The sequence below is a fragment of the Podospora anserina genome, chromosome 1 (assembly GCF_000226545.1).
Source record: "Podospora anserina S mat+ genomic DNA chromosome 1, supercontig 4".
Classification (NCBI taxonomy): domain Eukaryota; kingdom Fungi; phylum Ascomycota; class Sordariomycetes; order Sordariales; family Podosporaceae; genus Podospora; species Podospora anserina.
Genome location: NW_001914853.1, coordinates 774,644 through 789,818, shown reverse-complemented (window position 1 = coordinate 789,818; position 15,175 = coordinate 774,644). Strand labels below are relative to the sequence as shown.

Genomic DNA, 15,175 nt, shown 5'->3' with positions numbered 1-15,175 from the left:
CCAGTGTTTCTTCGGTGACGTTAGATAGAACCCAATTCAATACCAAGCTTTTTGAAATTGGTTCGAGCGCTTGTTATGTGGCCATAAGCCAGGTGGTGTCAGAAGGAAAGGGAAGGTTAGTAGCCAGTGCAGTAAACCACCATGTCTATGTTGCATTGGTCGGGGTGGGTGTCGTCGCAGAAGGTGATTTTGTTGGTATTAGGGTGATAAGAGGAGATTGTTAACTTCTAGACGATGTAATCGGGTGGGAGGGGAGATGTGGAGGGGGTATGCCGCCACGGGTAACAAAGAGATGGACAGATCGTGTCCGGAGGTGGAGTCACTTATCATTAGAACGCGTGTATTTTTGTAGGGAGAGACATATTGGAAGGCTTTGTCAGGAAAAGCGAGGGTGTATTCTTTGGGAGTGGGGACATAGGGGATCTGAGAGGGAGGGTTAGAGGTGTTTGTCATGGTGACTGTTCAGGGGGAAAGTGGAGATTGGAAAGGGGTAAGTGGAGATTTGAAAAGGGGGCAAACAAAACGTGGGGAACGAACATCGGGGATGAAATAATGCCTCTTTTCTAGGAATACTGCGTTGAATTCCTCTTGTCATCATGAGCTAATGTTTTTGGAGTGGGTCGTGTTTATGGAGGGGGAGTCTCCAGTGGTTGAAGCCATCGGGTTGGGCACGAGGGAGCTTGGAGAGGTTTTCGAGGGTTGTGTTGAAGGCCAGGAAGGTGTCTGTGTGATTGGGGGAGAGTAAAAAAGCGATGTATCGCTGCGTTATACCAGTAAGCACATATGCATTTCAATTTCGTTCGCTATATCTTCATGGGGCAGGCGACTTCCAGCATAACTTCCGAGAAAAAAGTAAGGGAAGAAAAGCGACAGGTTGAGAGATCTACTCTATCCAAACTAAAACAGAAAACCATGGAATGAGACCTATTCCATGGATGGATTGAGAATGGTGATGTATTTGGAAAGTTGGTAGCTTTCACAAGGTGTAATGTCCTCGAAAAAGTGAAATGTATATCCGAAGTGCATTTCAAGACCTTTGAGTCTGGGAAATAGATAGAACTTGGAAGATACCTGGCTGGCGAAATGATAGGAACTAGATCTCCGAAGGTAATGCCAGCCACACCTGACTATAGCAGGAGGAAGTGAGTATATTCAGGATTTCTATGGAAAGACTGGGTAAATAGTTAAGCCAGTTTGGCCGGTGAATGTGTGGAACCCTTCTTGACACCATCTGCATGTATGTATTGAGTAGCTGCGCCGTGGAGGGGGACTTGCAATGAAGGGTTGAAAAGATCATGATGTTGATTCCAACTCAACTTCAAGACGAAATTCCGAATCAGGGGGTTGGTGTAACCTCCGCCTCATGAATCACCGGACCCAAGGTCGCAAGACCCTTTACCCTCTGAGCCCGCTTAGCATTCAAGTATTCTTTCTCCGAGTGGCTATCTCCCTCCTTTTCATTCCGGGAGTTGCATATCCCGACCATAACATCTTGGTAAGTCGTCAGCCTGGTGATCTGAACCTGGACTTCGCAGTCAGTCCGTCGAATAGCTTCCCATCGGAGTTTGTATGTCTCGCGGTCTTTGATGCTCCATTGAATGGGGCGTATGAGGCGGCTGATGCTGATTTTTCCGACTCTGTTTGCTCTAGTTGTGTTGCGTTCAACCACTGGCTTGGCTTCTCGAAGGGCTGCACGGGCATTGTCGATAGCAGAGTCCACAGCTTTGAGATGATCTGGATCTTTTTCGAGGAAATTGATGTGCTTGCTGCGGAGCTTGATAAGCTCGTTCACTTTTGTCCTGACAAGCCTGGACGTCATTGGCGGCGCCATCCACCTCCTCTGGTGCGCGACTGAGAGCGACCACGCTGCGCGCTGCTTCGCCAGCAATTTTCAGAACCCCGGCACCGCCAGCAGCGATTGTGAGAGGTTCGGGCATGGTTATGACCGGGAGAAGAAGTTATGAGAAAATGGCTCAGGCAGGATGTCAATTGATGAATGACTGTGTGAGTATGGCGTGGTCCTTGCTAATGAAAAGGTTTCTGACACCAATGTTGGCAGCGGAAGCTCCAAGGCAATTGCTTAAATACCTATATAGTCACACCCGACAATATCTTTGGGCTCAGTCCGTATCGGTCTCGGAAGGTGAGCAAAAGGTGAGCGCAGTGAGCATCACCCTGAGCTAAAGTGGATCCAAGGACCGTTCGGCTATACTTGCCGCAACCAAAACTGAGCATGACTTCCGTTTTCTCCTCGTGCGTGCCAGTAGCCCGTTATCAAACCCACTAGAACCACCATTTGGTATTAAAATTGCAACTTTAGATATAGACGAAATTGTTCATTTTTGTTTAATAAAAGAAGACACTTATGAGTCGCCATATTATAACATCTAGTTAAATAGCTTTGAGTATTACAATCCAAGAATCACGTAAAGGCGGCGAGAATGTATGTAGCAGGCTACCTGTCCGTTGCCAGAGTTTCTATTTTGCTGTTCCTTTAGTGATGGAACATGTACTAGGGAACAGCAGGGGTTAAATCAATTTAACAGGCGTATATTAATCTCAAGGGATGAGGGGCATCAAACTTCAATGGCCATAGATCCATAGCACTATGCAAACGGAGCAGCTGTAAGGCGCACCGCCCTTAGCAAAGGATTCTATTCCTCTCGGTATTGCCGATAACCCTACAACTTCCGACACTTTATGGAGGGGCGGAGTCAAGAACGGTCAGGGGCAAGTCGGAGGGGGAGAGGAGAAGCGGCAGCAGATGGCGTAAAGGCATGGCTGGAATACGAAGTGGCTGGCTAATGCGCAGGGATACATGGGCTCCTGCTTGAAGGAACGCCGACTAGCGTCTGTAAAGTGAAGGCGTCGAGCGGTCTCCACTCAGAGGGAACCTTAGATGGGGACTATTTGCAAGTTAGACGTAAAGGAGATAACCCTCATACATGTTGCTATCCGCCAGGGGGGTCGTCGCCACCCTTACATATTTCTTATTTCTTGATATCTGGGCTCTAGAGAAGGGCTTGTTGTTGTAGACTCGGTTCTACTGTAAAGACCAGCGTCGGCAGCTCTATGTGTGCCCGTCAAACACTACATATAGTGCATCCAGGTATGTGACGAACCCCTATCCAGAACCTCTGAAAGGGATACTAGTCGAAGGCGCTTCTAGATAACCTGGTTCGGTGCAGCTAAATAGTGCACAATGGCTTGTATCAATCACAATAGTCTTGATACCAACGAATGTGACTTGTATTGCATACTGCGGAACTATCTGCTAGCCATCTAGTTCCTCCGTATATATAGACCTCGGGACCGTGGACTGTTGACTTCCAGACGGTCCTCGGTCCTCACCTGATTGGCTCTTCCTGGACCGTGGACCGTGAGCCCTGCCGCGGTCCCCGGTCCAGCTCCCATTGGTTCCTTCTGGACTATGGCCCGTGAGCCCTGCCCCAGTCCCTGGTCCAATACTTATTGGTTCGCCTATTCCCCCACCTTATGCCAAAACCGTGACAAGGTAACAAGATGTTGATCCTGTTATTCTGACATTCCTTTTGGAAGGGTTTTCTCAATAGTTAATGCTATCGAGTTGCCGTCACAGTGCTCTGCTTCTTTTTCTTGCCCTTTATGCAGAGTCACTTATAGCTAACTTCTTTGTAAACAAACTACATGCTGAAAGGTATCTTCCTCCTAAACAAAGTACTAAGGCCTTCCATGTAGCTAACTACTATCTCTCAATCGATTTCCAGGTCCTTGAATCGTTTCATAAGACCAGTAAGATCGATTCTTGAGCCTATGGTAGCGAATCGCTGCTATAATGCCAGGCTGTCTAGCGGTTTTACTGTCGAGGATAAAAGAATAATGTTCCTTATGCAGGGGCGGTGTAGGGAGCTGAGATCGGAATCAGAACCAAATCATTGTTGGCAGGACAGTAGACACAAAGGCATACCCGAGTGCGGCAGCAGAGAAGTGATAGGTCACACTCTTAGAACCCATGCCAGAAGGATACAGCACACACAGCTGGCCGGTTTTCAACCATATCATCTCACTTATTAGCCCCCGGCTCATTTGCTTTTCTGATTGGGAATAGCGATGCAGGTCACTTTCGATATTCATTCGCCGTCCAGTGTAGGAAAAAGTGACGCGAAGCCGGGAATGTGTAACCCACTACTTTAATGGAGGCATATCTGGTGAGCAATCCTGGAGCAATTTCCATGGTTAATGATGGCGATTGCCACAACCCCGCTTCCTATCGCACGTTCCATTTCTCCAGGACACAATTGTTTCTCGGGCTGCTATATTTATGACCCCTCTCAAATTAAGCTCCCAGATATCCTCTTCCAAACGAAAACTCTCCTCTCATCCGTCACCCTTGTCATCAGATTCTTGCTACACTATCAAATATCACTTGATCTCTTGTTAGTAACGTTAATACTATGTGCAATTATACACAAGTATGTCCTGTTCTTTCTTTTCCCAGTATTCACGCTGAAAGTCCTAGCGAGAATACTCTTGCGGCCACTTCCGCTGGATAGCCTCTAAGTGGTGTAGAGACTACACCATCACCCACCAGTCAACCGAATGTGACCATCGTGTCAGGATGCTTCTCACGAGAAGTTTCCTCCGATACTCATAGGCTCTTAGGTCCATAGGTTCCTTCTCTCTCCAGCTCCCACGATCATATAGATAGTTCGATACTCGGGTCAAAAGCGTCGCTGCCTCGCTCCTCCTCGGCAATCTCTCTGCACATGACCGTCTCGAGCAATATCCTCGCCTCTCCCTCCATCATGCTAGCGACATCGATCGCTCGTCGGCCACTTATAAGGCTACCGCTGATCCGCTTATCACGATTCGTCCACAGCACCGTCACTGCGGGGCCCCGAGGCACAAAATCATACAGACTTTGCTTCTCTTTTGTGCCTGACCTTGGTCCCTCACGGGTCCGCCTCGATCCGCCCGATGGATGTGGAGAGGTCCGCTGACGTGACTTTGTGCAGTGGTCCTACCTGCCGTAACACTTCCAGGATTTCAACGAGGGAGATATCAGGAGAGGGGTCTTGGTCACGAAGCCCGGCGCACCAGCTTCCTCAGGCTTCTTCCTCCCAGGCACCTTGGAAGCGGAAGAAGAAGAACCGTGAATTAACTGAAGATAGTTCGAATATCCCCACTTTGCCAAGAAATTGACCGGAAAAACTACTTACGGCTCGTCTCGGTGAGAGGGTGAGACCGGGAGCCAGGTCGTCAGTTCAGGGAGACAAGCCGAGCCAGACCCCAAGCTCGGCCCATCTTATCTCACTGCACGAAAACTCTGTAGCTCGCTGTAAGAGCCCAACTGCAAGTGATGCAGGTGGTTTATGTCGATCCCAAGATCCGGCATCAATGAAATACAGCACTTATTTGTTGTTTAATAATAACAATAATTTATTAACGCCCGGCGGCTAAGCCGAAAGGGCAACTATTACCGATTGAAGCATACATTCCCCAAGATATGCCCTGATCTCCTTAAAGCCCATGCAAAGTCTATTCTAGCTTATGCACTCTGATTTACCATTTCTCTACGGATTCTCGTGGGTTAGTAGGATTGTTAGTAGGCTAGCTTAAAGTCGGTTCTTTAAATGTTCAACGTCTTATCTTCGGCGGCTAAAGCAGTGCTTGCTGTCCGTGGCACAAAGTAATAGGTATAGGGTCGGTGGAGAGTGATGGTTAGCCGGTTAAGTATTTTAGTCGGCCTGTGGTTAGTTCGTGTCGAGTCGGCTCGTAGTTATTACGAACCGAATCGTTGCCCGAACGGCCTCGACGTTCGGAGCCCAGTCTTCCTTATCCGACGGCGATTTCCCTCCTAGATAGAAGGAAATATTACCTCTATGGGTAATTATATACTAAAGCATCTCTACTCGGCACGCCGTCCATTTTTTATACCGGAAAAAGAAATGTTTTACTATTTCTATTGCTTATCTATATACGTATTAAACTAACGGGACTATCCCGATTCGGTAAAAGTAAGCGTTAAATCTTACTATATTTATTATAAACTAAGCGAGTACGCTTACCTCCTTTTATAATAGGTAGTTATATAGCCGCCGGGTATAATTTCTTAATAGCGTTATATCGATCCTTTTAAAGTATTTACCTACTTTATTTAGTAAGGTCTTAGGAGGTATTTTAGCCTATACGATACAAAGGGTTATTAATCGTATTCTAGGTTCCTAAGCTTATTACATAATGTTCTATTAAGTTACTTCCTTTACTTTTCCCTTAATTATTTTTAGGAATTCGTTTTAAGCGCTCTTTAGGATCTAGATAACCGAGATCGTATTCCTAGCGTCCTGGACAGCTCTTATAGCGTTATAAGCTTCGTAGATATATTGCTGTCCTAACTACTAGCGTGGATTCTTTAGTATTAGTACGGCTGCTTGTGACGAACCCCTGTACAGAACCTCTGAAAGGGATACTGGTTGAAGGTAACTTCTGACAATTGGTTCGGTGCAGCTAAATAGTGCACAACAAGATGTCTCAATGTAAACACAAGATACCGTGAATACAATTGTGAATTGCATACTGCGGAACTGTCTAGCCACACCAGCCAGTTCCTCCGTATATATAGACCTTGATTCTCCCCGATCATGGTGATCATTCCGCTCTTCCCCAATGATCATAATGATCGCTATGATCCTTCTCTGGTTCCTTATTGGTTGTACTTCCGTGATCACTGCACTTCCCAGTCTTATTGCCCATGATCGCCCAGACCGCCGCGACCTTGTTCTGATTGGCTGGTGACCTTGCACTGCTCCACCGTTCCCGATGTTAAGGTTGTGACATGACTCCTTTGAACTTTTTATCATTTCTTGCCGTACCTAAGCAGAAAGTCGAGGCCGCCGCAACAACACATTATTAGCTTCAAGGTTATTATCATACCTTTTAACTGTCTTTACCGTCCCTCGACTATCATAATATGCCTTAAGTCTGTCGGAGGGTTATTGATATAAATTTAAAGCTTTTATGTTACCATCAAATGTCTTCAAGTATCTTTGATTGCTCTGACACCCAACAGCTGAGGAATTTCCATTTTCAGTATAGTGATTGCCATAGTTCGTATTTTTCAGCGCAACCAGCACATCATTATCTCTTGGCTTACCAAGGTACACAATAGTTGAACTGTGTGGCCAAACCAAAATGTAGCTGACCACGAACTCTAGGCATCTTGAAGCACAGAAGCAGGCCTGAACCGATCAAAGTGGACCGACAGTTACCGGCTGACGTTGCTGTTTCATGCGGGTTGGGCCGAAACACGGCCCCACCCCTACGGAGCAGGATCGGGGTGGATCTCCGTAACACCCGAGCCGGGAATAACCCTGTTTAGCTGTCGTAGTAAAGCATCATATAAGTGGGCACTTGTTGTTCGCGGTGATCTGATTGTAATTGACGTGTGAGAATGGCGCAATTTTAGCTTTCTATTCGAAAGACAGAATTCAAAGCATTTGGACTTGGAAAAAAAGAAAGGGCATCAGCTTTTGAGTCACCCGGGCCCACTTCGGAGTTGAATCGGAGAATCTTGCGAATAAAAGTGGGACGCCAAAGGGGGTTTGTTTGTTGACCGCTGCCGATTTCCGACTCACCGTGTTGCTTTATACCTTCCGAATCACTTTCAACCAACAATCAAAATGCATGCTGTGAGGATACTTCCAGGCTGCAGCGGCAGCTTCACTGCACGCTCAGTGCTGATTAGGGAATATCGTCAACGCACAATATCCTCCTTTTCCGTGGGTCAGTTGGTACGGCAATTCCGCCAGAATGCAACACCAAAAGATGCGGCGGCCGTTGTGGTTGGCGCCGGCCCCGCTGGGATTGCGGTTGTGGGAAATCTCCTGGAACAGATCAAAGACGATGGGAAAATTGTGTGGGTAGATGAGCAGTTCCAAGGGGGAAGAATCAATAAATTTTATCGCGAAGTGCCCGGGTAGGTCTACCTTTTATTCTCATCAAATGCTGGCTTGACTCATCAAACTAACTCAAAGTCAGTAACACTGCGGTAAAGCTCTTTGTTGACTATGCCGAAGCTTTGAAGCCATTTCAACACATTCTCAACACAGCACACAAACCAAATGCCATCACGGCCCTTGAGAAGCTCCCTCAAAGCGGGACCTGCTCTCTCAGCTACGCAGGCGATATGCTCAACTTACTCACTGCCGGGTTGAGGCAACACCCCCGAATCCAGACCGTGGAGGGAAAAGCTACCTCGGCTCATCTCGACCCCCAGTCCAAACACTGGACTCTCACCACGACCTCCGAATCATCATTAACCACAAGCCCACTGGTAGTCTACTGCACAGGCGCTTTCCCGTCCACCACTCCCCTCCCACCCTCCAGTCCACCAACGATACCCCTCGACACAGCTCTTACCCCATCCATCCTATCCACCACCATTCCCCGCGACCAACCTTTCACCATCGGCGTAATAGGCGGCTCCCACTCTGCCATCCTGGTGCTGATGAACCTCTACAAACTCACAACCACAAGCCACCCATTACTCAAGATCAAATGGTTCACCCGTCACCCCACCCTCCGATATGCCGTCCAAAAAGACGGCTACATCCAATACGACAACACGGGCTTGAAGGGCAAAGCTGCAGAGTTTGGAAGAACACAACTTGACGGGGACGTGCTACTCACTAGCGACGCAGGCAAATTCATCACACGAATCGACTGCTCGGGAGGGAAAGAAAAGGAATGGGCATTGCTAGAGAGGGAGTTGAAAGATTGCCAAGGGGTGGTGCAGGCTGTGGGGTATACCCCAGCTCCCATCCCTGAGGTGAGGATAGGGGATGGGAAAGAGGTCGTGAAGCTGAGGAAGGATGCGAGGACAGGGGCTTTCTATGCAGAGGATGGGGAAAAGAAGTCGATTGGGCTGTTTGGAGCGGGTATTGCATTCCCGGAGGAGGTTGATACGCCGGAGGGGGAGAGGGAGTATGCGGTGGGGATGTGGAAGTTTATGAAGTTTTTGAAGAGGGTTGTGCCGGAGTGGGTGGAGGGGAGCCGGGCTTAGAGCACGATGGTAATAACTTGTTTGTGATCCAACTATCTGAACAGGATGAACTTGAATGCGCGAAGAAGCAACTGTGTTGTGACGTGGAAGCAAAAAAAATGAGCATTTGCTCTGGTGCCATTGACGGCACAGCAGGAAACAAGGAGTTCATACCAGTCATGTAGTACAACGTCATGTCTCGAAGCCACAACTCTTGGAGCATAACCTGAATTGGATTGTTCTTCTCTTATTGGCTGAAGATTATTATTCCTCAACACTGAGGCCTAGTGGGTGTGGGGGTAAAAATGCTACCCGCGTTATGGACAAAACAATAACAGGGGTGTGTTGGGATTTCTTTCTTGTCCGCCACTGACAGCTGTCGGGTCATCTCCATGAAGTGGGGCCCAACGCTTTCAGAACCCAAACACTGTTCCAACATGGAGCTTGAATGCCAATTGTCTGACTACCTAGCTGTCAATGTATGCATGCAGTATGCATTTGAAAGCCGCCATTGGGGTGAGATCAAAACCTGGATGAACAGAAGGTTGCGTACAGGCTTCCGAATCTGACAGGGGAAAGGCGGATCTCCCGCCAGGACGGTCCCGAGTTACAATGATCTGATGGAACGATCAGTCCATGGACTGTAATCCTCCGCCTAATGGGTTTGTTATAGGTACGCTTTGCTCTTATATTGCATGCTTCTCGTCTGTTTTGGTCTTCTCGCTCAAGTTATTTTTCCCTCACAAACTCAGGTTGATGAGGTTTTATTCTTGCCGCTATTGAGTTGACCGCATAGTTTTCGTCAGCAACATGGTATCCTCAGACAGTCACGATGGGATGGCTTTCTCCCTGGTAGCAGAGCTCCATCCAAACGAAGAGCCAGAAAAGTCCATCAACATCGAATTTTCAAAGAGGAGCCAGAACCCAGGATTAAGCATCGATGCCGTTGCTGTTACTTCTGATGCTATCATCACCGGCAGGGCCACATCCGCTGAACAACAAGCCATGACAGAGTCCATCCGTATAACGGAGGACTCGGCCGTTGAAGCTTTAAGATGTCGGAATAAAACTACTCAGAGGTTGTCCGAGCCCATCGAGAAAGAACAGAAAAATTTCGAGTTGGGGCAACGTGGGGCCAGTGACAGCCAAGATCTCATCGGAGAAGGTTCGGCTTTAACAATCAACAGAGAGCTAGGGCTGGTTGAGGGCTACGAACTCGAGGTCTTACACGAACCAAGGCCTCCAGATATTCCCAAGGCAGACGTCGTCATTGTTAACGGGAGTGGACAAGCTTGGGAGGTTCCGTGGACTTTTCAAGAGAAAACACCCCACCCAACCCATCAAGCACCTGAAATGCCAAAGAGGGGTGTTTTGGACAACAGCAAGATGCTGCCTCGTGATATTGGTAGCTGGGGCCGGATAATGAACTTTCACTGGCCCTGGAACTTCCTTGCCGACATCTCCGATGACGAAGCCAACAACTTTCTCGCTAAAACAGCTGACAGACTTCTGACTCAACTACGGAAGATTCCCAAAGACAAATCCGCAAGCAGTGATTTCCTCGTCCTCATAGGACTGGGTTTGGGTGTTGCATTATCCACAAGCTTATCGTTATCCTTCATTCGGTCGGCCCTTTGAAGCAGACTGTGCTGGATGAAATTGTCAGCATCGTGCTAGTGGATTCCCCAGATCCACGAGGTCCACCGAGTTTGCTTGAAGCTTTTAGTGACTTTTACCATACGATCTTGGAAAGAGAGCTGTTTACTGCTTCGCTTTATCAAGAATTGTCGCCTGACGAGGTGTGTACTTTCTCGTCCAAGCCTACCTACCCCTTCGTGCGCTAACTTTGGCTAGGATCTGTTGGATTTCATCACTGACCTCTCCGCCAGCGCCGTTCACTCACGCCCAAAGAGAGACTTGAGATCGGATGGAAGATTTCCTATGGATCAAAGTTATGAATATCTTGTCAACCGCATGCGTTGTGGCCTCGTTCTTATATGTGTTTCTGACTGGATATCTGGAATCGAAGTGACTCCAGAGGCGGAACGGCCAGGGAAAATAATAACATCGAAGAGGAAAAAGAAAAGGAGGCAACTGAGAAAAGACAGATTGATTGTTGACGGGTTCCTCGCCAAATTGATCGAGGAATGCACGGAAAGCGGGTTCCAGCTCGAATCAGCGACAGATCCCTTCGGCCTAACCGCTCTGCACCGAGCGGTCATGTCTGGCAATGAGCCAGCCGTCCAGCGGCTGGTTTCGGCATTCCAAATATGGTCGATGTCGCGGATAAAGATGGCCGTATCCTGCTGCACATTGCAGTCATGAAAGCCTCTCGTACTGGCCAGCAAAAGTCAACATGGGAAGCGATTATCCAAAAGCTTTTCAGTACTTTGACACCCAGGCAAACAGCTGGCGCAAATCCTAAGGACCACCGAGGTTTCACACCATGGGACTATGCAGAGAGGGCGATGGGACAGCACAGAATGTGGCTGAAGAAGCTGAAGATTCATGACCTACGAACCGGAGCAACGGCAGCACAACATGAGAGGCTTGAGGCGTTGGTCGCTCCTCCGCAAGACTCAGACCAATATGTAGCTTGCCATAAAGCAGAAGCCACACTGGTTCAACTCTACATCCAGGATTCCACTGGCGACAAAACCGAAAAGTTCGAAATGCAGCATCCGGATGTCTACAAAGTCCTCTACAACCCACAGCATCAAGCCCACATCATTTTTGATCGGAACAGAATACGGTCTCTCACATCGACTTGCCGGTGGATTCATCTACCGGCAACGAATGTAAGTGCTTGTGCCTCGGTTTGCAAGCCGTTGCTAACGATACCGCGATAATAGGAGAAATGGGCCCAGGTGAATACCTTCACTTGTTGTTTTTTTGTTGAGAGGGCTAGGACTGACCGTATTGGTTCAGGATCTTTTCACGAGCCTGAAAATCATTGACAGATCTATGCAGGATCGGCACCATCAGGGTATCGTTCCCGTGCACTTGTGACTTTACACTACCAATGATCACTGGCTTCTAGACTAACAATTCTTGAAAAAGGGGCCCAAATTTATGACAGATTCATGATGTCAGGCAGCCACGGATATACTCAGGTACAAATGGACTTGACACTTCATCCACATCTTGTGGTAGGTGCAAAGAAAATATGCTGACAGTCAGATCACAGGCGCTTGAAGGGAACCCGAACCAAGGCAGTCCACACAGAGAATGATGAGCCATAGCTTTATTCGTATGATAACATATCTCCGATCACGCAACACACAAATTCTCTAACACTGTAACAAAGATTCCGATACTCGGCTTTGGGACGCACAGTTCTCAGAAAAAACTGGCCGCATTAATGAAAGGAGAGTACCCTTCAATGAATCAACAAGAATCACGTTTTAGACGAGAGAAGTCTAGGACATTCACCAGAATGCGCCAAGAGCCAACCGAAACCTTCATTGAGCGACCGGGAGAACCACTGATGACTCTGCTTCTCCGAGGGTATTTGAGGCCCAGAAGGAACGACACCTCACTTCACTGCCGATGTACTCTTGATCAGTTCACTTATCGTACCCTCGAGAGTGCTCAGGAAAGGAATGACAATCAGGTTATGCTGAAGTGGAGTAGGAAACACCGCCACAATATAAACTCCTCCAAATATCCTCTACTTATGGTAGACCAACTCTGGCTATGGATTCTGGACGACAAAGATAACACAGTTGTCACATGCTGTCCTGATTCCGACTCCGATCATCCGACAACGAACGGTAGCCTTTTGTATCACATGCGAGCGAGGCTCAAGTCGAAAAACAGCCGTCCCCTCATTCAATCTCGGCTGGAATTGGCACATTTGATCATCAAGTGCAGGGTCACGTTTCTGCGCCGGCAGGGACCCCTGCATGCCTCACTTCAAGAAACATTTGAGACCAGTATAAACGAGATTGTACGTCTTCGTCAAAACATCATCATAAGAGTGCGGAATTCCTGCTAACTGTATTTTTTGGCAAGTCCAATGAGCTATCACAGCAGTTCAAAAGCTTCCAGGAGCTGGTCAAAAGCCTTGACGCCAAGTAGAAGATAACCCAGCGAGAGAAACTCAAACTTACCGACAAACTCTTTGAGCTTACCAAGGAAACTGCCCTTGTGGCTAACATCATGGATATCCAAAATAAACTCAAGACAATCAGGAGTGTTTTTCTCGCCCAACACGAAGCCATCAGGTAGTTCCGAGAGCTGGCGCCCATGTTTTCCAGCTGTTCGACATCAGCTGAGACAAACCAGCCAAAGAAGAAGAAGGCTATGAGAAAACCTTTACGGGAAAATCAAGTCAAGGATAATGTTAAGCTGATAAAGTCGAACATTGAGGCGGTGGATGAACTGGCTAGGAATGCCGTGAACATACACAGAGAGGTATGGGGAGGATCTCATCCGTGATTAATGTTTGTCGGACGTGACTAATCCTGAACTAGCTGAATAACCTGTTCGATCTCAAGCAGAAGCTTGCCAACGTCTGGGAGGCCAGATTCCCGCAGATTGGCACTGAACAGGCTCGTCGCCAGGGGAATGTATGTCGTATTTTAATCCAGTTCAAGCTGTGCTACCAGTGATGGATAACTGATCTCGGCGGAATTAGATCACATTGGTGTTTACCCTTGTCACCCTCTTTTTCGGGAGTAGTCAAAAGTCTTTGTTTCCGTCGCACATTTGGACAAATTTATTTGACAATGGACAAGATCTTGCTGATTCCGCAGCTCCCCCTGTCTTTCATGGCAAGCGTACTGGCCATCCAGCTTGCTATCTATACCCACAGGAGAAGTTCTGTGGCCAGCTCGTCAAGCCTTTGGATACCTGAGTGAGTTTAAGTCGCCCCAGGTAATATCCCTCATTCGACTGACCCTCTTCTAGTTGGAATCTCATTTGCTGTAATCTTTCCGCTCATTTTCATCGCCTTCAGAGTCAACCCAATAGCAGGGTTCTTCTCAACCTACATCTGGGCCCAACCACGCGAGCCCGACGAAGAGCCAACCTACGTCCCACTTGCCCCTAAACTGAAAGATTTTCATACCCATATTCCTGGCCTACGGCGCTTATGGGAGTAGCGTAGGTATCTCTCTGCACAATCGGGGACCTCGTCCTCCAACACTGGAATGGTGTCCAGTGACCTCCAGGGTGAGAAGTGGAGTAGTGCTGTTGAGACAGACTACCCTCTTCATAGGTGGGGCTTGGGGCTGAGGAGGGTGTTCAGACGGAAGGCGATGGAGGATCTAGATGGTGGGAATGGTAAGCAGGGGAGTCAACATGGTGGGAAGTATGATGGTGATGACTTGGGACAGGTGGGGGACTATAAGCAGACGATGGCGTATGGTGCGATGAAGGAAATGGTGAAGGAGGTAAGAGGAAGCGACGATGAGGTGCAAGAAGAGAGTAAAGGGAAACTAAGAGGTGCTGTTGATGGGGTGACGGAGCGGATGAAAGCAAGCGTGTCGAGACGGCGGGTAGTTGCGAGGGTGGATTTGGAGAAGGGGGACTTGCGGTAGGATCACTGATGAATTGGGGGATACCGGGTATGAGGAAGATATGATGCGTTGAGTTTCAAGTGCCTGAAATAATTCCACGGTGGTTTTTAACGTCTTCAAGCAAGAGTGAATGTGGGCATGTTTATTGCCCTGGCTGGCTTGTCCGGAAATTTTAGTTAATGAGGTCTATCAAGATTCTGTCATTATATGCGGTAGGTAAGCTCAAGATCGGGCAGTCTACCTGTGGGTGAGACTGAAGCTGCCTATTCCTTACCGCAGCATACCACCATCGCAGCTCGCTTCCAGACAGTATGTCAGACGTGTGTTAACGGCCTACGGCTGGGTACAGGCGTAGGGCACAGGTAAGAGATTGAATTGTTAGATCAAGAAAAGAAAAGGAAGATGAAATAAACTGCCCACGACGTCTTGTTATACCTGTCAAAACCTCCGGACTTACCCTACAAAGCGTGCGAAATATCCATAAAAATTGTCCGAACCTCCTCGTATGTACTTATATCTCCTTCAACCTCCTGCCTCCTCCGTCAATCGCCGGCCAAATAACTCTAACCCGGATAGCATCCCATAACAACGTGCACGTGACTGGTGCTACTATAGTCCAAGCCTCTTGAAGGAA

General features: G+C 48.0%; 2 protein-coding genes across 2 annotated transcripts; both read left to right on the top strand.

The window, feature by feature from the left end:
• Positions 1–7,658: 7,658 nt before the first annotated feature.
• PODANS_1_16540 (uncharacterized protein) lies at positions 7,659–9,040 on the top strand (the record flags this gene model as incomplete). The annotated part of the gene is made up of 2 exons (XM_001907064.1): positions 7,659–7,954; positions 8,017–9,040. 2 exons carry the CDS (start codon positions 7,659–7,661, stop codon positions 9,038–9,040), a joined length of 1,320 nt encoding a protein of 439 aa, XP_001907099.1.
• Positions 9,041–12,380: 3,340 nt separating this feature from the next.
• On the top strand, positions 12,381–13,249 carry PODANS_1_16530 (uncharacterized protein; the record flags this gene model as incomplete). The annotated part of the gene is made up of 2 exons (XM_001907063.1): positions 12,381–12,998; positions 13,112–13,249. 2 exons carry the CDS (start codon positions 12,381–12,383, stop codon positions 13,247–13,249), a joined length of 756 nt encoding a protein of 251 aa, XP_001907098.1.
• Between the last annotated feature and the right edge of the window lie 1,926 nt (positions 13,250–15,175).